The 23,875-nt window shown below is 49.9% G+C and overlaps 2 protein-coding genes across 10 annotated transcripts in view; one reads left to right on the forward strand and one right to left on the reverse strand.

Moving 5' to 3' along the window:
• Nucleotides 1–9,171, reverse strand: part of RECQL4 (RecQ like helicase 4) — a 45,611-nt gene extending 36,440 nt beyond the window's left edge. Inside the window, exons 1-5 of one of the 4 annotated variants that reach the window (XR_006288327.1) lie at nt 8,981–9,135; nt 7,450–7,573; nt 4,762–4,795; nt 3,419–3,528; nt 1,751–1,894 (exon numbers count right to left, since the gene is read on the reverse strand). Coding sequence is in view for 3 of the 4 variants with exons in the window: in XM_043538955.1 (XP_043394890.1) it covers nt 1,751–1,894; nt 3,419–3,528; nt 4,762–4,795; nt 7,450–7,573; nt 8,981–9,093 (525 nt within the window). In the remaining variant the exon portion in view is untranslated. Of the gene's footprint in view, nt 1–1,750; nt 1,895–3,418; nt 3,529–4,761; nt 4,796–7,449; nt 7,574–8,331; nt 8,890–8,949 lie in introns of those variants that run through there. The other 3 variants (XM_043538955.1, XM_037891865.2, XM_043538956.1) reach the window with 3 other exon arrangements.
• Nucleotides 9,110–23,187, forward strand: LRRC14 (leucine rich repeat containing 14). Of its 6 annotated transcripts, none has more exons than XM_037891868.2 (4): nt 9,110–9,252; nt 12,767–13,134; nt 16,548–17,189; nt 17,629–23,187. In XM_037891868.2, exons 2-4 carry the CDS (start codon nt 12,812–12,814, stop codon nt 18,197–18,199), a joined length of 1,536 nt encoding a protein of 511 aa, XP_037747796.1. In that variant the 5' UTR covers nt 9,110–9,252; nt 12,767–12,811; the 3' UTR covers nt 18,200–23,187. The 6 variants fall into 6 exon arrangements, with proteins under 6 accessions (XP_037747796.1, XP_043394894.1, XP_043394895.1 ...); XM_043538959.1 differs by having other exon boundaries at nt 9,132–9,160; XM_043538960.1 differs by lacking the exon at nt 9,110–9,252 and adding an exon at nt 9,310–9,426.
• Nucleotides 23,188–23,875: the final 688 nt, after the last annotated feature.

The raw sequence follows: 23,875 nt of genomic DNA on the forward strand, positions 1-23,875 counted from the left end.
TCACAGCTACTCTGGGCAGCAGTTCTTTGGTGCGCCAAGGGCTTCCAAACAGGTTCCATTTGCTTTCACGCATCAACTCTCGACACACATCTTCTGCCCACACTAAAGGGAAGATGCGAGAACAAAGACACTTTTGACGGATGCCTCCCTCTGATAAGAATGAGCAACACTTTTAGAGCGCCCCAAAGGATGCGAAGGGCCACATTCAACTGGCCTCACTCATGATGCAGCGTGAGTGCAAGACCCAGCAGAATTTGGCCCAGATAACAAGCTATGTGCAGAGGGATCGCTTCAACAATCACTGAAATGCAGCCACCTCTGGAGTGGAACATGACAGCTGTTTTAAACTACTCAAAAGCTTTGGGACAGGAAGTGAGGAATATGGCATCCAACAGAACCTGCTGGCGAGGTTTTGTGCTGTAGAATGTAGACACCTAAATGAAATCTGATCATGACACTGGAAGTAATGCCTCTACTCCAGGGGAACATGCCAGGGGATCTTTAGTGACAACAAGGAGTCAGGAGCTCTGGTTTAGGCAGCTTTCTAAGGATTCAATATTACAACGGGATAGTAAATATCCAAACCTAATTTCCATTGCTTCTGAAAATACCCACTTTGCTTTGAGTGGGAATTAGCAGCCTCTTAAAGGAGAATTCCTGTGATTTCAGTCACATGTGCTGAACACATCCAAGAGATCTCACCGGATACCACACTCGTTTTCATTATGCAGCAGCTCCTGAGCGAAAGGGTTTAACCAGCCCATGAGAACTACCTTTGTGAACAGCACCAAGCAAGGGCAAATCAGAGATTCATTAGCTATTCGGGGCGGGGGGGGGGGGGGACTAAAACCAAACAAAATGTATCATCCCCCTTTCTCCAGCCTTGTTATTTGATCACAACAGAGTCAGGTGAAAGAGGAGCCTCACACAGCACCTGGGGTGCAGTCTAACCCCACAGCTGGTTTGCAGTTCACCTCCGTGATCTCAAGAAAATGGATCATGTGACTCCAGAGGGGCAGCCTCACCTTCCTCAGCATCGTTTGAGCTGAGCCCCTCTAACTCGTAGAAGGTTTTGCAGAGTTCACAGGTTTGAGCTGATAACAAGGTTCGCTAAAAATTTGTTGGGAACTCATCCCTGGGGCCCTGCCTGGAAATGTAGCGGGGCATTTTCCTCCTCTTCTGAGAAAAGGCCATGAGCAGCTTTGAGAGGTGCTTCCTGGGCTCTCTCTCCACTGCCTGTCATGCGAGCTTCTTTTCAAGCTGCGCCTGCCCACACTAGCCTTTGGCACCTGCCGTCTCTGAGAACAAGGAGAGCGTCTCCTTTTGAAAGGAGGGGAAGGATCAAACTCTTGCTGCATTGGCAGGTTGCCTGGAGCTCACCTAGCAGGCAGGAAAGGGAGGTGATTACGCAGGCTGAGCTTCTGTTGTAAAGAGAGGGGCAGCTGCAGGCTACAGCTCCCAGCATTCAACGTGCCCTCTTGATCTAAGCTTGGCCTCCCGCGGAGCAGTCCATCCCAGGAGCTGTAGTCCCCCCAGACTGCACCTCTGCATTAAAGAGGAGAGCAACATCACTGAATTTAGTGGATCACACATTGGCCACCTCTTCTCTTTGGGCCTAGACATGAGATTCTGCCTAGTGAATCCATTCAGAGCGCTAGAGCGATCACACAAATGCTACTCCTTCGGAAGCCCAGGGGTTTGTTCATCAAGTTACCCAAACGACAAAGGCCCTTTCACGGAGTCACCAGACCTTTATGGCCGCTCCCAGGTTGGCTTTTAGCTTCATTCCAAAATACTGCGCAGATGCCTTTAGGGTGTCACGGTCTTGGGGGCTCAGCCTGGGGGCTGTCTGCCCTCGATTCAGATGCGCGCCCCAGCAACCTGAGTCCGGAGCCTCGAATAAAAAGAAAACAGTTAAACCAAGCTAGAGCACGTCTCTAGGAGTCAATTAGAGAGCACAGGCACATGATCACTTATCTCTGAGATGGGGGGGACGGGGAATGAAGAGCCAGAGAGCACCTACACATTAATAAGGAACACTGTACTATCTGTCAGCCCTCCTGAGAGCTGGAGGGAAAACATCAGGCCTTCAGGTGCGTATCAGCCTGTCATCCTCTAGTGCAGTGATTCTCAACCAGGGGACCGCGAGCAGGTTTCAGGGGGGCCGTTAAGCAGGGCCAGCATTAGACTTGCTGGGGCCCAGGGTAGAAAGCCGAAGCCCCACCGCATGGGGTTGAAGCCTGGACCCCGACCCCCGCCACTCGGGGCTGAAGCCGAAGCCTGAGCAATATAGATTTGTGGGGGCCCCATGGCATGAGGCCCCAGACAGTTGCCCTGCTTGCTACCCCCAAATGCCATCCCTGGCTTTTATATGCAGAAAACCAGTTACTGTGGCACAGGCGGGCCGTGGAATTTTTACAGCATGTTGAGGGAGCCTCAGAAAGTGCAGCAGTTCCCAAACTTTTGAGGGCCTCCCCTTACCCCGTCCACACCCCACCAGCTTCCCTGAGCCAGGGCCAGGAGCGGGACCATGGATGGGGGGACGCATGCACACGTGCGGGGGAGGGGGGGCGGGAATAGCTCAGTGGTTTGAGCATTGGCCTGCTAAACCTAGGGTTGTGAGTTCAATCCTTGAGGGGGCCATTTGGGATCTGGGGCAAAAATTGGGGATTGGTCCTGCTTTGAGCAGGGGGTTGGACTAGATGATCTCCTGAGGTCCCTTCCAACCCTGGGATTCTATGAGATTCTATGGGTAAGGGGGCCGAGGCTGGGCCGGGTCTGGGGGCAGGAGCAGAGCCGCAGATGAGCTGCGGTGGGGGCTGGCAGCCGGGCCTGCAGGTGCGGCTCCACTCCTGGCCTTGCCCACAGCCTCTGCCCCAGGGAATGGAGTCACGGCCAGAAGCCAAGGCGTGCGAGGGGACGGGAGCTAGGGATGCAGCTGGGGGCTGGACTAGAGCAGAGCGGGGGTGGGGAGGTGGGTGGAGGGCCTCTACAAATGCCTCTCTACAGCAAGTTAGTCACGCCAGCTCTCCGAGTGGTGTAAAGTCACGGTCCATGTAATTAGTTTGACACAGTATCAACATAGACTCTGTGTTGCTTACATTGACTGTTACTAGCCTCCAGGAGCAGTCTCCCAATGACCCACACTGATAGTACAATCAGTACAAGCGCTCCTGGTGAGGACACACACTGCCGGCACAAGGAGCCAAGTGTGCAGATAATTTAATAACTGTGGTGGCTGTATGCCGATGTAACTTAGGTTGATGGTTGCAATCCCTCCACACTCAGAGCTAGCAAAGTCTGTGCAAGTTCTGCATACACAAGAGCTGCAGAATCAGGTCTTGTCACAACCCCCAGAAAGAGATGCCACGGCAAACAAGCTGCTGAGCTCAGCAAAGCACAAGCATCCCTTGGTTACCTGTTCCACGGCTGGGGTTTCTTTAGCAGCTTGCTGGCAGACTGAGCTGGATTCGGGGAGGCCTTGATGCTCTCTTGCTTGCTTTAGCACTTTATACTCTCGGTATAGTTCTGTGCATTAAAATAAGTATTATAAGAGTAGATTTCATAAGGTAGCTGGGACATGCTCCATGGTCTTATTTCTGTTGGAAAACCCAAGCAGTAATGGACTAGTAAAGGAGAGCATACACCCATTCCCCGAAGAACAAGGATTCTGTAGATTTAAGTTTGGAGGGGTTAGATTTGTACATAATTAATTATGTCTAAAGACCCTTTCCTGACTTTTGACAGCTAACTTTTTACACTAGCTGGAATTTATAAACACCAAAATCATCCTCATTGTTATTTATACAACATTTAATGACTGGCATTGAGATTCACAACAGATTGAGAAATCGAAGCATAATATTTGATAACCATATTTCGTGTCTTAAAAACACGCACCTGCTTAAAGTTACGCACATGAGTTTTCCCGTTGAGTTAAACGAACAACTCCCATGTGTAAAGTTAATCATGTGTATAAGTATTGGCAGGATTGGGCCCTAAGATTTAGTTTCTAAGCATGAAGTAGTACGTGCTGAAATTGAGTGACCCCTCACACATGTCCCATCAAAGCATACATCATCCACGTGCCCAGCTGAGGTGTCTTATGGGCCTGGGACCCTAACTACAACTGATTTCAATGGGAATAATGCTGGAATTTCTCCTGCTCCCCATTGTTTTTGGGTGGAGAGAGAAATCCAATATTACTGACATATGCCAATATGCCTAATACCATATGCCAATATGTCTAATATTTCCAGGCCTAACGTCTTATTACAGACTTTGAAATATTTCAAGTCTAAGACTGAACATCTGTTCTCTTCTCTTTAAATAAACTTTTACTTTAAATGCCCGTTGTCTATATTCTGTCGACAAACATAACTGTAATTTTACTATTGCCTAGCACTCTCCAAGGATCTCAGAGTGCTTTATATAAATGAGTATAGCTCCCAGTGAAGCAGGGCAGCAGCATCTCAAGTTCACAGAAGGGGAAACTGAGGCAGAAAGATTAGGTGACTTACTCAATGTCACAGGGAAAGTATGTGGCAGAGCTGTATGGGGGTGGGGAACCATCCTACTTACCAATCACCCCAAGGGAAAGGAGAGCCTTTCCGAGGACAGCTATAGCAAAAGCCTTATCTCCTTTGCAGTCAATGGTGATTTTCCCCCATGGGCTGATCCTTCATTAGGGACACAGGCACACCCTACCCCTCACCCCATGGAGCAGCTGTGCAGTTTGGGGAGTTTATAGCTCATACTTACTCTTTGTCTCCTCTGGAGCCTCTTCCATATCAGTCTGTAAAACAAATACTAAAACTATTAGGCATTAATCCCAGGTGTGTTTGGAGAGAGGCTCTATCCCCCCGTCCCGCTTCTTCACTGTGTTCCTTCTTCACTTGGAACCACCTTCTCCCACCCTGTGCACCAAGTGCCCTAGGCATCCTGCTTCAAGGACTCCTGAGAACCCTTCTGTTCCACATTGTTTTCCAGCTGGAATGACTATCAGCCCCTCCATGTTTATCCTGCACGGTTCTTATTCAAACCTTTATGCTGCAACCTTTTGGGGACAGAGATTCGCTCCATCTTTCATCTGGTGCATATGACCTACTGCAAGGCACTCTCTACATGTCAGTGAGCTAGGTAACTAAGTGATCCCATCCCATCTAGCTCCTAATTCAGAGGAAAAGGTGCAGTAAGAGGCCAGGTCTCCAGATGACAATGGTAGAAGTCATATTAATAACTCTTACCACATAGCACTTTTCAGATATAAAGCCTGTTCCACACATTTCAATAACCTCTCTACCCCCTGAGAAGTAGCAAAGTATTATCTTCATGTTACAGATGGGGAAACTGAGGCACAGAAAGACTCAGACTTGCCCTAGACAACAGAGGGAGACAGTGGCAGGACCACAATTAGTTCTTGTCTAGTGGTCTGGGAATTGCTGATACTCATAGAATATCAGGCTTGGAAGGGACCTCAGGAGGTCATCTAGTCCAACCCCCTGCTCAAAGCAAGACCAATCCCCAATTAAATCATCCCAACCTTCTCACCCCAACTGCCTCAACCTCCTTGAAAGGACATACATTAGGGCACAGTTAGAGGGAATTGGGGCTTCTATTTCTCAGGCTTTATTGCTTAATGAAATTCAGGGCAATTTTTTTTTTTTTGGGGCAGATACATGGAAAAGGAAAAGGCCAATTTTTTGTGCAGCCCAACATTTAATTATTTTCTTTTAAAACATTTGTGGTGCCCTGGGCACGGACGTCCCCATATTGGTGCACAGTGTAAGAATGGGCTGTTATAAATTAATAGATGGTGACTTAAGGCCCTGACCCTGCAAACACTTATGCACGTACTTCACTTTAAGCACAGGTACGGTCTGTTGTCAGATGTTCGGCTGGGTGTATGTGTTCTCTCCGTGTGCCATCCCAGCTCTGCGCATGCAGCCAGCACAGCAGATGTCCATTGAACAGCTCAACGATCACAAGATCCGTTAAAGTACAAAGGCACCCGGCGAGGTTTATTGTCGACAAAGCATGATAGTAGTATCCCGCAGACTCTAGCGGACCATTACTACATGTATGCCCTTAACAATGGATGCAGCTCAGTGAATGGAGGGACCTTCCATTCCCCGCTAAGCTAGACAAAGACATCCCTCTGAGGTACCATTTTATACACCGATACAAACAAGTTCCCTATTGCCCCTCTGACATAGGTAGTTACTGCACCCTGACCTGGTTAGTTACCAACCTCTGACATGGCTAACGACCACCCATTACCTTGTACCTGTTGGTTTGATCAATACATCTCTATCAATCACAAGGTCATCATCTTTAGGAGGGGTCAGTGAGTTCTCATTACCTTTTTTTTTTTTTTTCTTTTGGTGGGGGCGGGGGGAGGTTTGTACCATACTTGGTATCGGGGTGTTCTGGTACCACCCTTCTGGGATGTGTTTGCACGAGTGTCCTGTGCCTAGCTTTTCTTAAGAATGTGTGTTTTTGCAATACCAGCCCTGTTCTTGCCAGGTTCTGTGAGCTTGCAAGCATGCAGAGCCTGACTTCTGCTAACTTTGCTTCTTATCAGCAAAGCTTGACCACTACTTTAGCTCAGGCCTTAGGTCTCAGACCAGGCTTCTGATACAAGGCCTTATGTCTCAGGCTCTCTTTCTACTACATTCCCCCACTTTTTGCCTTTTTATGGGGAAGATGTTTACCCATCGTTCTGGAAAAGTATAATGCATGGACTGAAGATGATCCAGTGGGCTAAACACTGTTATGTGGCCACCTTACTTTACCATTCATACATTCATGCCTCATCTGTCTCTTGGTCTACACATTCCCCCACATGACTGATGGACAGATTTTCTTTTCAGTCCCTTTTCGTGGGCCTGGGAATGTTAGGTCCAGGACTTCGATTGAGGAATGTAGTTTTATGATTGATCCTTGGGGTCACTCCCAGATAATATATATGGATATGAGAGCCTGACTTCAACTGGGGCCTCCAGACATTACCATAATCCAAGTAAATAATAACCTTTGAATCTCTCCAATCCCCCTGCGAGACTATCCTACAGAATGACAGATTACCCATTATTAAGAATTCTTCCCTGATATTCAGTCTTAAATCCCCCCCTCCCCGCCCTTCTTGTCATCCCACTCTTCATTTTATGCCTCCTTCATACCACCTTGAACAATTTCTGGCCTTCCTTGGCATTTGAATTTGCAGACAGTTGGCACACCAGGATGTTGCTCAGCCAAACTGAAAAGATTTAGCTCTTTTAATCTTTCCTCAAATCAGTGCAGACAGCAGCAGAACCACATAATCCCCAGCACAGATGAACAAGGGCAGATTTAAACCCACTCTTCTCTTTCCTGTATTTTTCTTTTGCAAGGCTACTCTTAAACCTCTGATTCCTTGAGTCATATCCCCTCCCACCCCTGCATGGGTACCTTGCTCGGTTTCCTCTGGTGCTCCTGAAGAAATGTCGTCTCCCATTTTTTCAGCAGGACTTTGACCTCGTTGTATCTGTCCATGGCGCCGAAGGCCTGACCCTGCTCTGAAGAACTGCACCAGCTGTAAATATTGCACAGATCTTCAGATTAATCCTCTCCAGAACCAGCCATTTGCAGTTTTATTAACAACAAGCAGATATCCCCACTGCTTTCTGCTGAATTGTATGAGGTCGTCATACAAGCACCAATCTATAGGCACATCCAGGAGGAAGTCAGTGTGATGTAGCGCAAAGGCTCTGACCACTTTAGTCACTCCAGATGGTGTCTGGCAGGAAACTGCACTTTAACAGCTAGTGGTGGGTACTTGCCACCAAGGCTGCTAATCCGCTTGCTATCTCAAATGGTTCATGCTGTCTGTGCTCCATAGATGGGGCAACGGGACACATCCCCACTATGGTTTGAAGTCAGTGCAGTCTACCGCTTTGCTTCCTGTCCCAAACTGAGTTCCCATGTTCCACTCAAGAAGGGAGTGCAATATTGTCACAGTTCAAAGCAACTGCACCAGTATCTCCCCTTAGCGGCTCAGCAAGGGCACCCACTCTCAGGCTCCTAGCTCCACAGCTGATGCCTCTCCAGGGTGGAGAATCTGTGTCTCTTTGCTGCCTGAGCAGGGCATTCTCAGGGTGAACAGTTCCCTGCCTTCCGTGTATTTCCCAGTAAAGACTGTCTGGCTAAACAGACCTGCTTGCTTTCTCTTCAGAGATGGATAACAGAGGAGTTGCTACAGATTACCACCCAGAGCTTTCTAAGCAAGCCTACTTTATTCTTAAGGTAAAAAGCATTACAGAGAAGACATATTAAAACAATCAAAGAACCTACACCCGTACTGATCAGCTTACCAGCGTTCACCCCAATTCTAATGCAGGTTCTGGCAGGATAAGCACTTCGCCCCTCCTCCCCAGGGGAGTCTTATCACAGCTTCAACTCAGAACAAGCATCCTCATGACAAGTTCCGTCCACCCTCTTGTACAGCTCCATGGGGTCTCTGATCCGGAGCTTCCAGGCGCAAGTCACTAGTATACAAGGGGACTCTCTTGCCTCAAGAGGGGAGAATTTGCACACACACACCCCCCAAGGTATTCCCTAAGGAAATCCACTTTACAGGTATTGTTCCACAAAGGCCTCTGAGCTGCCTCAGACCTTCCAGAGGGGAAACTGAGGCATGGAGGGGAAACTGAGGCACGGAGGGAGAGACTTCACCAGGGTGACACAGCGAGTCAGTGGCAGAGCTGGCAATAGAACCCAGGCGTCCGGGACCACCTGAGAGGAACCCAGGCGTCCGGGCTCAGCCCCCGCCTGAGGGGAGCCCTCTCCAAAGCCCAGAAGAACCCAGGCACCTCCGCGCCGCCCCCGCGTTAGAGGGAACCCAGGCGTCCGGGCTCCGTGCCGCAGCCCCACGGGCAATGGAGCTAAAAGACCCCGAAGCCCCGGACTCACCCGCGCCGGCCCGGCTGGCTCCCGCACAAACCTCCCGCCTGCCCGGAGCGCCCACCAATAGGAGCGGCCGCAGCGGGACGCGCGAGCCAGCTGCCCAATCACAGCCCCAATCTCCAAGGAACTGCAAGGACCCCGCCTCTCCATTCCGGAAAACGTCGTGGCGGGCCCGCCTCTGCGTCACCACGCAGACCCGGAAGTGCGGTGGCCTCCGGTGGGGCGGGGCCTGCACAGCCCGGAGCGGCTCCGGGGGGGGAGGCTGAGGGAGCGCGCGCGCGCGCGCGGGGCTTGGCCGCTGGGGAGACGGTAGGGCCGGGGGCCTCCTCGCGGCTGGGGGGCGGGGCCTCAACCACGGCAGCGTTGGGGGAGGAGCATGAACCCCCCCCCTCTGTGAGAGGAGAGGTCTGAGGCGTGAACCCCCCGAGGGCCGGGCCTGGAGGGTGAACCCCCCCCTGCGGGGAGGGGCGTGAGCCCTCTGAGGCAAGTGGGGGAGGGTCTGGAGTAGGTGGGACATGAGCTGTCTGGGGGGCAGGGGTGAAATGGGGAGAGGGGGGCGACCCCCTCCCTTGGGGGGCTGAGCCCCTCCCAGGCAGTAGTGTGTAAGGGGGGGCGTGACCCCCTCCTTTGGGGGGCCTGAGCCCCTCCCAGGCAGTAGTGTGTAAGGGGGGGGCGTGACCCCCTCCTTTGGGGGGCCTGAGCCCCTCCCAGGCAGTAGTGTGTAAGGGGGGGGCGTGACCCCCTCCCTGGGGGGCCTGAGCCCCTCCCAGGCAGTAGTGTGTAAGGGGGGGCGTGATCCCCTCCTTTTGGGGGCCTGAGCCCCTCCCAGGCAGTAGTGTGTAAGGGGGGCGTGATCCCCTCCTTTCGGGGGCCTGAGCCCCTCCCAGGCAGTAGTGTGTAAGGGAGGGCGTGATCCCCTCCTTTCGGGGGCCTGAGCCCCTCCCAGGCAGTAGTGTGTAAGGGGGGGTGTAACCCCCACAGCTGGAACAGCTGTCCATTCCCCTAACCCTGTTGTGGGGCATTTGTCCTCCTCTGCTGCTCTGTTCCTAAATGTCTCTGGAAAAGGGGCTGCAGGTTCTGTTCCCCTCTGCTCCTGAGGGCTGTGGCTTTGTGATATCTGCTGCTCTGCTCACCCCCCATTGAAGATGTCTCCTGCAGTGTCTCCTCCTAGCAGCTTCCTTGATCGCTTCCAGCAGAACCAGGCCCAGAAGAGCAGGTTCCCCTGCAGGGGAGTCGGGGCTCGTTCTGCTGATGCTAAAGCATCATTTCTGGATGTCAGCAGCTTGTAAGAGCTGCCCCTTCTTGTTGGTCAGTAGGTTGTAGTATAGTCTGCTCCAAAGGTGACTGGCTGAATCCTAGTATCTCGTAGTCTAGCTATCCCTCTCTGCCCTTCTTCTTTGATTTTGGATGGGAAATAAAGGGAGGAAGGAGAAGAAGGGGCTATGGGAGTGCTACCTGGGACATGAGGTTATCGTTGTTTAATTTCCCCATGTGTGTGCCACTGACCAGCCTCAGTGGTGTGGGAGATGGCCAGGATTTGGTGCCACGATTGGCTGTACCACAAGGTGATGTTATGGTCAAGTGCAGTGGGATGAGGCATGGGTGGGCTGCATTGTGGGATGGGGGGTGTGCTCATGGTAATGGAACTAGTTGGTTTGAGAAGGTATACTAGAATGTCTCTTGCACTGTGTTTGGTCTTTCACTGCTTGAACCCCCAGATTCTGTGGCTGAAACCCTCTGATGGCCAGATTGTTTGACTGAATAGGTGGAACAAGGCTGCTAAAGGGCCAGGACGGGTCGCTGTCCCATCCGCCTTAGAATCATAGGGTTAGAAGGGACCATAAGGCTCATCTACTCTAACTCCTGATCTAACTTCCTTGAATTCTGTCAGGATCAGCATAAGGAGACAAGGGAGGAGCAAACTAGCATGAAGGTGGGGGCCAAGTGGTAATCTGCCAGTGCTGCCTTACTTCTTCTCAGCAGTCTGGGCAAAGAGTGGCCAGTATCCCTAATTTATATTACGTGCTGTTTAATCCATAGTAGCTGGCTAATACAATCCCAGATTCAATCACAGATGGGCTGGACGTATTGACGGTTGTAGCATTTATTTATATTATAGTAGCATCCAAAAGCCCTAATCACAATCGAGGTATGTTGTGCTAGGTGTTGTATAAACATGTGGGGAGAGACCACCCCTACTAAGTAATTAAAGACAAGATGCAACAAGTGAGTAAAATATAGTAGAAAGGCTCACATGCTTACATAGACTAGCTAGTGCTCAACTGGAGAGTTCCTGATCATTCTGATAATGTCTTCATATCAGTATATGTAATATCCGCAATCCCCAGTGATCCGCTAACTAGACATGGATTTGGAGGAGGAAAGGGCAGTGGTATTATGGACCGGTTCGGGGGCCGAGCTCCAAGCATGAGGTAGTATAGAAGAAAGCACAAAGATGGTTCTAAGAGATGTGGACGAACAGGTGGCTGAGGCAGATGTTATTAGCAAAGCAGAGTCGATGGGAGCAGTGCGGTAAGATACAAGTGGGGATAGATAGGGGGGAATGGATACTTAGTTCAGCTTTAGGATGATTGTGTTAGGGCAGTGGCTGTGCTTTTTGGATCTGACGTCACGTACAAAGTGCTTCCCATTTTGACAACTAAGATGAGTTTGACTGAAGACTAAGGAGTCCTAGGAGACACAAACTATTAATTCACAATTCCTAGCATATTGAGCACTCCATCTTTCTCCAGGACTCCTAGCAGAGCCAGCTAAGGTGTTGGGTCTGTTGGACTGAGCCTTACTGCCCTGCCCAGCTGCAGTATCTCCGGGAACAGTGACTGTTGTGTGTTGGCTCAAGATCTAATGCTACTGAGAGCCATGGGATTGCTCCACAGTTTCTGGTTCCATTTATGTTAAGTGGGGGCTCTTTGATTCTGAGCTTTCTGGTGAAACTTAATATAAGTGCTGTTGTGATTACAGTTGTGAAAATCAGATCTTTGCTACCTGCAGGCTGTAGGCAAGACCATTCCCATCAGGGTGTGCAAAAGGGGCTGAGTCTAAAGATGAATAGATCTTATTAGTTCCAGAGCTCTGAGGGATGCTGCTGCCTGCCCACTGTATTGGAGAAATAACCATTTTAGTCCATGGCCATAGACACATTGGCCCCATGCTGTTCAAGGTCAGCAGTGGGCTATAGATGACCTGCTAGAGGTTGAAGAAACAGTAAAGACATGTGGGCATCTTGGAAGAGAAATTGGGGTGGAAAGGGAGGAACTTGGTGGTCTATACAGTGTGGGGGGGAAAGGAAGGCTACAGGGAGGAGACGTGGCAAGGGAAGAAGAGCTGTGAGCTGGTCAGACAGGACCTGCACCCTGACTGGCCTTGTAAAATCAAGAACCAACAGTGCTCTGGAGGCTTGTAAACAGTTTAGCAAATTGGACCCACAGGGTTAAATTTCTGCTGTTCTGGGGCTACCCCTCTGATTTCTAGCCCCCTCCTGTTGTGAGAATGTCAGTGGAGCACCGGAGGCAGGTGGGATCCTTCCTACCTGAAGTTGCTGAGCAGGCAGGTGTGCTGGCCTTCTACCCTTGCACTGGCTTCCCAGCTCTGTTCTTTCACTCTGTGGCTGGCTCTCAGAGAGCAGAAGAAGCAGAACGGGTCAGATGAGGATGGGATATGTCTCTCCTGCCCACTCATAAGCAGCTGCAGGGGAACAATGCAAAAACTGGTTAATTCCTGGTGAAAGTCAGGGATCTCATCAGGAATGTTGCACTGTGTTCTGGGGGCAGGTGTATTATTAGGTGTTTCTCTTCTCTTTCAGTGGTTCCGTGAAGCTGGGGCTCTGGCTTGCTGCCTCCCTGCAGCCATGCACTCCCTCGTGTTCCTCTGTGCACAGAAAGTGGTTTCCCATCACTCCACAGTGCACGGTGCCTTGGAGTTCATCCCAAAGGAGTTGTATCCAGTCTTGTTCAAAGCAGCTTTCATGAACAAGAAGACCCTCGTGCTGCAAGATCTGGTGCAGACATGGCCTTTCCCAGTACTGAGTTTCCAGAAGCTTTTGCGGAAGTGTCAGCACTGTGACCGTGCTCTGCTCCAGGAAAAGCCCAACAAGCTATGTGTGCAGACTGTCATCCTGGGAGTGGTGGCCTACTTGAATGAGGCTCTCGAAGACAGACTCCACAGCCAAAGGTACCTGTCAGCGCATAGCTCATTACCTACTAAAAGGGTCACGTGCTGATGAGACTAAACCAGGGGTCGGCAACCTTTCAGAAGTGGTGTGCTGAGTCTTCATTTATTCACTTTAATTAAAGGTTTCGGGTGCCAATAATACATTTTAACGTTTTTTAGATGGTCTCTCGCTATAAGTCTATATATTATATAACTAAACTATTGTCATACGTAAACAAGGTTTTCAAAATGTTTAAGAAGCTTCATTTAAAATTAAATTAAAATGCTTAACCTTCACCACCGGCCCGCTCAGCCCGCTGCCGGCCTGGGGTTCTGTTCACCTAGGCCGGCAGTGGGCTGAGCGGGGCCGGCGGCCGGGACCCCAGACCAGCAGTGGGCTGAGTGGCTCAGCCCGCTGCCGCTCAGCCCACTGCCAGTCTGGGGTTCCGTCCGCCGGCTCCTGCCAGCCAGGGTCCCAGCTGCCGGCCCTGCTCACCCCGCTGCTGGTCTGGGGTCCCAGCCCTGCCCACACAGAGTGGGTACCTACCTTCTCCCTGGTTCTAGCCATTCTCTTCCTCTCTCTCTGCACTGAGGTGAGGGTGGGAGTGCGCTGAGCAGGGGGTGAAGGAGCAGGTTGGGGTGCAGGGTCTGGCCAGGAGCTAGAATGAGGGAGGGGGTGAAGGGTTGGGGCAGGAGGTTTGGGTGTGGAGCGCTTACTTGGGCAGCTCCCATTTGGTGCAAGGGGTGCAGGTGGGAATGTGGGTGGGTGGGTGTGTGTGTGTGTGCAGGAGCTCCCGTTTGGTGCTCAGGGTGGGGATGTGGGGGGTGCAAGAGTCAGGGCATGGAGTGTGGGGGTGTGTGAGGAGGGTGCAGGAGTCAGGGCAGGGGGCTGGGTATGTGTGGGGAGTGCCAGAGTCAGGGCTGGTGTTGTCGGGGGGTTCAGGGGTCAGGGCAGGGGGCTGGATGTGTGAGAGGGCGGTTCAGGGGTCAGGGCAGAGGGCTGGGGGTGGGGGTCGTGGGGGTGCTCCCAGCCCCTGCCCTGAGCGGCTCATGGCAGGGGGCTGGAGGGGATACACCGATTCCACCCCCTTCCCCAAGGTCCCTGGAGCAGAGGCCGCAGCATCGGCTGCAGGGAGGGAGAGGAGGAGGGGCAGGAACCCAGCACGCTAGGGGAAGAGAAAGCTTCCCTACCCTGCAAGGGGGGGCGGGGGGCGGGGCGGAGAAGAGTGGGCCGGGCTGGGCAGGATTTTTAGTGGCACGCTGCTGTAGATAGCAGCATGCCATTAAAAATTGGCTCGTGTGCCGTCTTTGGCACGCGTGCCATAGGTTGCCGACCCCGGGACTAAACCATATGGGGAGGAGGTGGGAGAGGAGACTTACAGTAACACACTGACAGTGGAGTTCTCAAACTTTTTTCTTGCTCGGCCACCCTTTGAAAATATTTGAGGCTGTGATGACCCCACTGCCCCAAAAGTGAAAGCAAAATACTCTATGTACTCATGAGCACTAAATGAAGCATGGAATCATTATCCTTGCAGCCAAAGGCACTGAAGCCTCTCGAAAAGTGTAAAGCAACAGTTTTCAGGAATAAATACGTGGACATTTAAGAAATACGTTTTCTGGGTAAAAAAAATAGACAACAGGTTAGGGTTTGGGGAGCTTGAAGCCTCTTTCAGTGATTGTGGGAATAATCATAACGTCCAAGGATTGTGGCTTTCTGTACCACTATATACAAATAAGTATCTGGACACTTCGTGCGAGGGGTGCTGCTGTTTTGAAGCGCACAGTTTTTCTTTTCAATCACAGCTCCAGGGACCTCAGGCAGACCCTTAAATCATCCTCCACATTCAGTTTTCATTTTAGAAATATGAACAAATGTCCATGATTTGGTATTGCCACGCTTACTTCTGTGCTGCCTTCAGAGCTGGGCAACTGGAAAGCAGCGGCTATTGTACCCCTCCCCTGACAGTCTCCTCTGTTTGGGAGATTGAAATATGGTAACCCTAGCAAAGGATCTAAAGGTTATCACAATATTTTTTGTGATCTCATGACACCCCTATAATAGCCTTGTGACCCCCTTTTGGGTCGGGACCCCCAGTTTGAGAAACACTGCACTAACATGTTAAATGTTATTGACCTGGGGCCTCTGGCCCTTTAGTACAGCCTGCAGTGATGATCCAGTAGGGCTGGGACAAGCTTTGCTTTTGTTCTTGGTTGTGTGACAAGAAAATATGGTGGTTCCATATCTGGGCTTGTAGTTCCAATTGAAATTGCACTCTGTGTCCCTCTGGAGGAAGAGCTGCTGATCTGAGGCGCTGGGTGCTGACTTAAATCTGGGTGGACCAAATGTTCCAGGTATCTCTTACCATGTTAAACCTGGCATCCAATTTCAGTTTCCCCAAATTGCAGTGGAAGGGGATGACTCTCAGGTAGCAGCTGCTTGGTAAATGCCTCCTCTGGCTCCTTGTATGTGATTGTGCTGCAGACTGCACTTTGGAAGCAGGCTCTTTGGCCATTATGCATGTGGTTTCTCTGCAGTGTGGCACTACCAGCCTGTCTGCAGCATTAAAAAACTTCCATTTGTCAAGTGACAGGCCATAAGCAGCTTTGGGAGGTGGGACACAATGCAGTAATTCCTGCTGGTTAGCCACTGGTTTTATCCATCCATGAGCATTGCTCTCTTCCCTTTGGAAATGGAGGGAACAGTGTTAAATCTCAGCCTATCTTAATCATTATGCAGTGCCCAAAAGTACAAAGTGCTTTTTATTTTTTCTGTAAAACAAAGTCCCTGCCAGGGAAGGCAGTGAGATTCACTGGATAGGGGTTGGAGCGGAAACCAGGAGACCTGGAATCAGGAGACCTGCTTTGTGACCGTGGGCTTTCCCCCTCTGTGGAACAGGGACAGTGATACTTAGCCTCCTTCAGAAAGCTTTGAGATCTACGCCTGAGATGCTCTAAATCTTATCGGCACTGAATAGTGTCACTCTTATTTTACAGTGGCGGGAGATGGAGTGGGGAAGACTAAGGGTTGCAGTAAGATCATGTGGTTCCTCTGTTCTAGAATGAACAAGTGACCAAAAGACTAAAGATAGGCAGAGCCAGAGGGCGTGCGCCTGAACTGCTAAACCAAAGAGCTAATCCTTAGGCTGCGTGTCAGATCCTCTGAGCAACACAAGTGGCCCAGTCTTTACAGCCGCCACGAGAGGGGAGATGAGGCCCCAGTCCTGGAGTGAGAGCGTGTCTTTTCAAGCCAGTAATTGATACAAACACCTCTCCCTCCCCCGCACTGGGTTCTGGTTCCCAAGCCACTGGGAGAGTGACTATATGGCCCTGTGTGGGGAATGATCCTGCAGTGACTGGGTGAATGAAGTAGGTGACCCAATAGGTCTTTTCAGTCTCTCATTTCTTTGCTCCTTTTTTCTTGTCTTCCCCAGCAAGAGGCAGCGCCTGCAGGTTCTGGACATGACGGGGCTTCAGGATGATGGAATAGACCAGGGCCCAGAAAGCATGAGCCTGTGGTCCAGGACAGTGACCCTGGCGAAAGCCTGCATCGACATTTCCAAACACCAGAGCAAGTGCACGAAGCGCACCCCAAAGCGGAGGAAGGGCCCCTACAGCAGCTCGGTGGCTCTGCTGCCACCACAGCCTGTGTCTGTGGAAGTCCACGTGGATCTTTTTGTGAACAGCACCTCTTATGGAGTCCTTAAAGATGCCTTGCAGAATAATGCCAACAGCATGCTGCGGCTGAAGTGCCGGGACTTCCGGGCTGAGGAGCTGCCCATTGCAAGTACCGTGGGGCTCCTGGAGTTCCTGGATCCCACGGGTGTTCGGCAGGTGGATTTGAGATTCAATAACCTGGGGCTGTCTGGCCTGAGGGTGATTCTCCCGCACATGGCCAAATTCACCAATCTGGTCAGCCTGAAGCTGCCCTACAGCAACATTGATGTAAGACGGCTCTCAGCGGGGATGGAAGGAAGCCTCCACTACTTCGCCACCCAGCTCAGTAGATTGTCCTGTCTCAAGGAGCTGAATTTGGGCTCCTCCAGGCTTTCCGGAAAACTAAGGCAACTGCTGGGGTAAGCTGTTTGTAGGGCCGAGGGGGCCCAGCTGCGGGCTGCACTGGCAAATTGACAGGAGTGTGAGTGACTCTGTGTAGATTAGGCTGCAGCTCTTCTTTTGTGACCCCTGGAGACTACAGGTCCCATCATGCAATGCTCCATCTTGATCAGAGAAGCTTCTTTGCATGTTGGGACCTGTATTCTGCAGCCTCCTTTAACATGAAAGTTTGGCCAGTGCACTGCAGGTCCCATCATGCAATTCTCCGAGCATCCAGACTTTATAACTAGCATTAGGGATGTTCGTCACCGTACGAGTCTGCAGCTTTAATGTTGGTCTTGATTTGGCCCTGAGCTACTTGGTGGTGTGGCCTTTTCCAACTATTTTGATTTCTGTCCTCCGCGAGCTACAGTAGTTATCTAAAATGGAACTTACACTTACAATCTTTCTTCCCACCAGCGATTTGCAGGGTCCCTTGGAAAGCCTGGAGCTGGCCTTCTGCTACCTGCTCCCCAATGACCTCGCCTATCTTTCCCAAAGTCTCCATACCCCCACCCTGAAGAAGCTGGACCTCAGCGGCAACAACTTGTCTGACTCGCTTCTCCAGCCCTTCCAGCATCTCCTAGAAGAGGCCTCCTCATCCCTGCTCCACCTGGACATCATGGAGTGTCGCCTGATGGATATCCATCTGGAGTCGCTTCTCCCCGCCCTGTGCCGCTGCTCTCAACTTCGCTACCTGGGGGTGTTTGGCAACCCCCTCTCTACGCGGGGGCTGAAGAACTTGCTGCAGAGGACCATGGGCCTATTGTACTTGCAGCTCGTCATTTACCCCTACCCTGTGGATTGCTACAGTGAGAACCTGCCATGGCCCCCCACCTCCTCTAACCTCTTGAATGGTTCTGTGGATGAAGAGAAGTTTTCCAGGGTGAGTGCTGAGCTGCAACAGATGCTGCTGACTGCCAGCAGGACCGATGCCATCTGGACCACGAACTTATGCAGGCACAATACCTTAGATTATTTTAATTTGTAGCTCACCAGGAATGCAAAACTAAGGAGAAAACAAACTGATCAGGCTGATCATTTTTAATGCCCCTTCAAAGCTGAGCGGTTCAGTGGACACAGCAACAACATGTTTATACACGTTTTTAACAGCATCTGTTTAGTGCATGAATTCAAATGGAAGTTCTCTTCTCCCCTTCTGCACCTCCATTCAGTAAAGCTGAGATTAAAGCTGCCAGGCTCTATGCCTCTTTATCCATGGCTTATCCCAGATAGTGCCGTTGCTATCCTGTCTTGCTGTGCCTGCGACCCTCTTACCGCATGTAGCTTCTTACGTGCCCCTCACATGACTCTAGTGTAGCCCTGCAGAATTCTTAGCAAAGTGTACTAGCCACAGTACAAATGCAGCAGCCCAACAATTAGAAGGCCCTTCTCAAAACACCAATCTGTTCCTAGCTTCTGAGCAGTCTGCTCCTCTTTCCCTGCATGGATTATCTCATCTGAAAACCCCTCTCTCCACCTCTCTTCTAATGTATCCCATCATTCTCTCACACGTGTGCAGAGGGCTTAGAAATTTTACCAGTCATGTAGCAGCCAGAGCACTAAACCCACTAGCCAGACAGATGTGAAAGGTGGGGAGACCTATATTTAGGGACAACTCTACTATATTCCCGCTCGGCTGCTGCAAGTGAGGTATCTTGGGTTACTCTCTCCTTCCCCCAGCCTTCACTTTGGAGTCCTCCTGTGAACTGAATATTTCCTCCAACTCTGCTGTTGCATGGAACTTTCCTAAGATTCAACAAAATAAAATTGGCCCAGTTCTTATCCATTTCACAGCTGCTTGCAGAGTATAGTAGTGGTGAGACTGACAACACCGCTGTCGGTTTTCACTGCTGCGGGTGCGTGGAAGATCTGAGTACGAGCAGAGGCATTGGCGTGGTATGCAGACTGACTGTTTACACTCTGCTTGTATGCAGAAAGCTTCTTCACAACAGAGAAGGCTAGAAACTTACTTTTTTTTTTTTTTTTTTAAATGAGAGATCCTGCAGAAGATGATTCATGCTCCCTGGTATACTTCCCAGCATGGGCATGTGGAGTTTTTCAGCTTGGTGTAGGGGCTGAGTCTCCCTTCCCCTTCCCTACACTCTCACTTCTTCTCCGTTTGAAGAATACTTTCTCTGGAAAGCCTCGTTACCTGGCCGAAGTAGGTAGTGTTACAGTCACAGCCAAGGCTGAAGTCCTGTTCTCTCCACTGAGACCCACTTCTCCTCTAAACATTTTGTCCTCCTCTCCCTAACTTATCTCTCTGGCTTGGCACACACCCAGTACTTCATCTCCCTGGTCGATCTATCCACTCGCTCCAACCTCTATGGGGACAGCTTTTGCTGATCCCTCTTGGCTTCTTCTCCATTCAGCTTCTGGTCTCCTATTGCCTTGAATATCAGACTTTTGGTGTAAAAGCCCCTTTGCTTGGAACTCAAACTAGAACTTTTACTAAGTACTACAAAACATCCAATAGGGAACGATCCTGTATTAGCTGAGAGGGACATAATAGATCTCTTCCATCTACCTTATGCTCTCGGCTTCTGCACACCATTCCATACTCAAGCCGTGCAGCTATCCAGTTCCCTTATGGGGTGGGTTTGTTGCTACCTGTCTAACTTATGTCTGGTACTGGCTTCTTTTTTCCCTCATTTGTAAAATCCCACAAGGTTACTTTCATGGCCCTCTGCCCTGTCTACCTGCATAGTCATCTTATCACTCCCTTCTAGCTTTAACTCAGGCTGATTATACTCTGCTGCACATAACTTGACACCATCGACGATCCCTCTCTTGACCAGTTAAACTTCTGGGCTCATTTAAACTCCCATCAGCTTAAAGTCTTCAAGCCCCACCTGTTTCTCTTGGGCAGGAGGACCTCCCTCCCATCCAACTCCATTTCCCTTCTTGACACACACTTGTGGTTTGCTTCTGCTATATGTAACTTTAGCATCGGACTCTGAACTCTCCTCTCCTTCCCACGTCCTCTATGGCTGCATATTTGCTTAGATAAACTTCTTTGTTCTGGCCACTTGGAGGGAATAATCGTGCCCAATGGGGGGTTAATTTTGTGTAAGACTGCCCAGCTAAGGGACTTTGAAAGCTAGTAACTCATTCCTTCAGCACATTACCCTTGTCAGTTTTACCTGGGCTGCCCCTCTGCTTAAATTCTTCTGTTACTTTAGCCAGTGAATGCAGCCCCTCTCCAAAATCCACTCACATCTGTATATATCCTGTTTATCAACCCCATCCTCAAACAACTCCACTAGATCCTTGAGCGTTCAAGATCCATTTAAAAATATACTTTGTACTAACCTTACCCGGCCACTTTATCTCACAATACTCCCCCTTCCCTGCCTGTGTAAAGCTGGCTGCCTCTCTGGCCCTTCACACAGTCTCCATACTCCAATCTCTCTTCAGATGAAAAGACACTTTATCTTGTAGAGTGTCTATGACCTGGGGACTTTCTCACTGGAACAACTCTTTAACTAGCTGCCCTTTGGCAGAGGTCACTCTGCTGCTGGACACACTTGGTTGAATCAAGACTGTCTTGGAGCCACTGTCTCTTTCTACCACCCCCCTCTGTCCCAGTGACGTGGAAAACAAGCACAATGTCGCATTCACAGTGATGACATTGCTGCAGGAGCTGCTAGCAACACTGTGTGAGCGCAAAGCCCTGGTTTCAATAACCGCGCTTTGGCCATTAGAATCATAGACATGTAGGGCTGGAAGGGACCTTGGGAAATCAAGTCCAGTCCCCTGCACTGTGGCAGGACCAAGTAAACCTAGACCATCCCTGACAGGTGTATGTCCAACCTGTGTTTAAAATCTTCCAATGATGGGGGATTTTAACAACCTCCCTTGGAAGCCTGTTCTAGAGCTTACCTCTAGAGTTAAGTGAGAGTTAGATTTTCCCAGTATCTCACCTAAATCTGCCTTGCTGCAGATTAGGCCCATTACTTCTTGTCCTACCTTCAGTGGACATGGAGAACACCTGTTCCCCATCCTTTTTATAGCCACCTTTAACATATTTGAAGACTGGTATCAGGTCCCCCATCAGTCTGCTTTTCTCAAAACTAAACATTTTATTTATTTAACCTTTCTTTTTACCTCAGGCTTTCTAAACCTTTGGTCATTTTTGTTGCTCTCCTCTGGACGCTCTCCACGTTGTCCCCATCTTTCCTGAAGTGTGGTGCCCAGACCTGGACACAGTAGTCCAAGTGTTACTATGTGTGGGGCGAATAAAGTGAGAAGAGATTAGTGTTTGAAGGCGATGGGTGGCAGGCTGGCTCCCTCTTCCCTAACTCCCCTAGCAGTGTGCCCTGAGCCCCAGGGGGTCTCCAGAGCTCTTAACCCTTTAGAGGGGGGAAGTCACCTTTGAGGGTATGCTGCTAGTCTTGTCTATCTACTCAAGCTGGGAAGCATGCTCCCAGCTCTGGTGCAGGTGTATCCTAAGTGTGTCTTCCTCCCTGTATGTCAGCTCCCATCCCCTCCTCCTCCTCCCACCCTTGGCCTTGCCCGCCCACCCCTCCCTCCTTCATCTCCTCCTGCTTACTTCTCCACACCCTTTCATGCTGCCCCCTAAGCCTAGAACAGTCCCCATTATTGACTCCCCTCAAATCTGACATCTTTGGGCACCTCCAGTCACTCATCATCTCTGCAGCCCCCTCTATTCCTGTCCTCATGCCTGCTCGTAAGAGATGAAGCTCACTCTCTTGCCTAGCAATTTGCCCTGTCCCCTCTGGTCTGTCTTTTCATCATGTCTATTTCAGATCCATGGAGCAGGCACTTTTTGTGGCTGTGCACATCAATTGTACTAGACCCCTCTACAGCGATTAAATAATCTTTTTCATTCCCTTTCCGTCATGGACTACTATGAGCTTCTCACTCTAGCCGAAGGCAGTGGTGGCTACTGATGGTTCAACCAGTGTTTTATTTTTGGAAATGATCTTGCATTTGTACAGCACCCTCTCAGCTAGAAAGATCTCACGATGTTTTGCCAACTACATATGAGAGATTGTCTCATCTGTTGATGACATGCAGCCACCTCTGGGGTGAAACACATTCAACAATGCAACAACATGTTAGGACACAAGCAAAGAATGCTGTGTCCATTTAAATCAGAGGAGGGGATTCAGGGAGGCAGAAAGTAATTGCAGGAGGTGGAATTTGATCAGTACACTGGTGTTTTGACATTTGGAGAAAGCACTGTGAGAACTCAGCAGGATCCTGGTTTTATGTGTCCTTGGAAAAGGGATTGCCATATTTCCAGCTGCGAGTGAAGTCTACAATAGCCAACTTCTCCAACCACTGAAATGGTAGGAGGGAACTAGCCCTTCGCATCTCAAACAGGTGGGTCAGGGTAGAAGAGAGATTCTTCACATCCGCAGATCATTGCCGGAGAAACCAGGCAAGCTACTATTTCAAGTCTTAGTCCAAGGGGCCAAACGTTCAAATAGTAACATGCTGTATCCATTCAAAACCAAACAGCAAAGCATACCCTGCCCCATGATGCCCTATGGGACACTCTCCCAATCTGATCTTTCCAGAGGATGTTTGGGGGCTTTGCCTGTAGGTTGCAGTCATGATCATGAGATCAAACTGGATTGCAGTGGAGAACAGTCTGAAGAGCAATTTCTTTGGGACTTGTTAATCCACAGCAAAGGGAAAGTTTGCTGTCCAAAGCAAAGCTGTACTGATATTAACATACCATGCTCGACATGACTCCCCTGAAAGGGTTAGCTTCCATAAGGCAGAAGCTGCCAACAACAGTTGTCTCACTTCTTTTCTTTTTGGGACACCATCAACCAATGGGAGTATGTTCAGATGATGTAATAGCTTCTAACTTGTGTGTCATTGATTGAAAGTGTTTGTTGCTCGCTATTATCCTGGAGAGTTATAGGGGTGGAGTTGGACAGAGATTCTCCCTTTCTTATCCAGTTCAGCCAAACTCATTAAATGCCGGACTTGTTTCTCTAATTCTCCTCTGCACTGTGGATTAGTATGGTCCAAAACCTCCAAGTTGCTTCTCAGGGCCTAGAATTGAGGATAACATGAAATTACTGACCATGTAAATTAGCTGAGATTCTTAGAGCACTAGCCCGAGCAATGCTTAGCCACTTTCAATGCATTAGGGCCTAGACATGGCCATGTCATCCCCTTGCTCTTGCCAGGCAGTGAAGAAGGCTGCACATTGGGTTTGGAAAGTGATATGCTATTTACTATGACTAATCTTGAGCAGGCAGTTCAGGGATGTCTGCCACAGTGATACACAAAACTAATGCAAGAAGTTCAACATTATTAACGATAAAAGGCATATGTCCAGTCTCAGAATAATCCACAGAGCAACATCCAGTGTCGGTTCATTCTCCTGAGAGATTACAAGGAAAGACAAAATGCATTAAACCCTTAGTCCAGCCTTTAAATTAATTGATTTAAAATAATCTAACCTGGAATGATTACCTGGTTCAGAAATACATTCCAGTCGATCAGTCACTGTTTCCATTATGCATAAGATTCAGTAGTTTTAATCCCTCCCAATTTCTGTCACACAGAGGAGAGCTAGTTCATTTAAAGCAAAATTTAGGTGACAGATTCCCTTACACTTGGAACCGATCTTGCAGCTTTCCACGAGGCAGGCTCCCTCCGATACAAATTAAAGTATCTG

The sequence above is a fragment of the Chelonia mydas genome, chromosome 2, assembly GCF_015237465.2.
Source record: "Chelonia mydas isolate rCheMyd1 chromosome 2, rCheMyd1.pri.v2, whole genome shotgun sequence".
NCBI classification, from domain to species: domain Eukaryota; kingdom Metazoa; phylum Chordata; order Testudines; family Cheloniidae; genus Chelonia; species Chelonia mydas.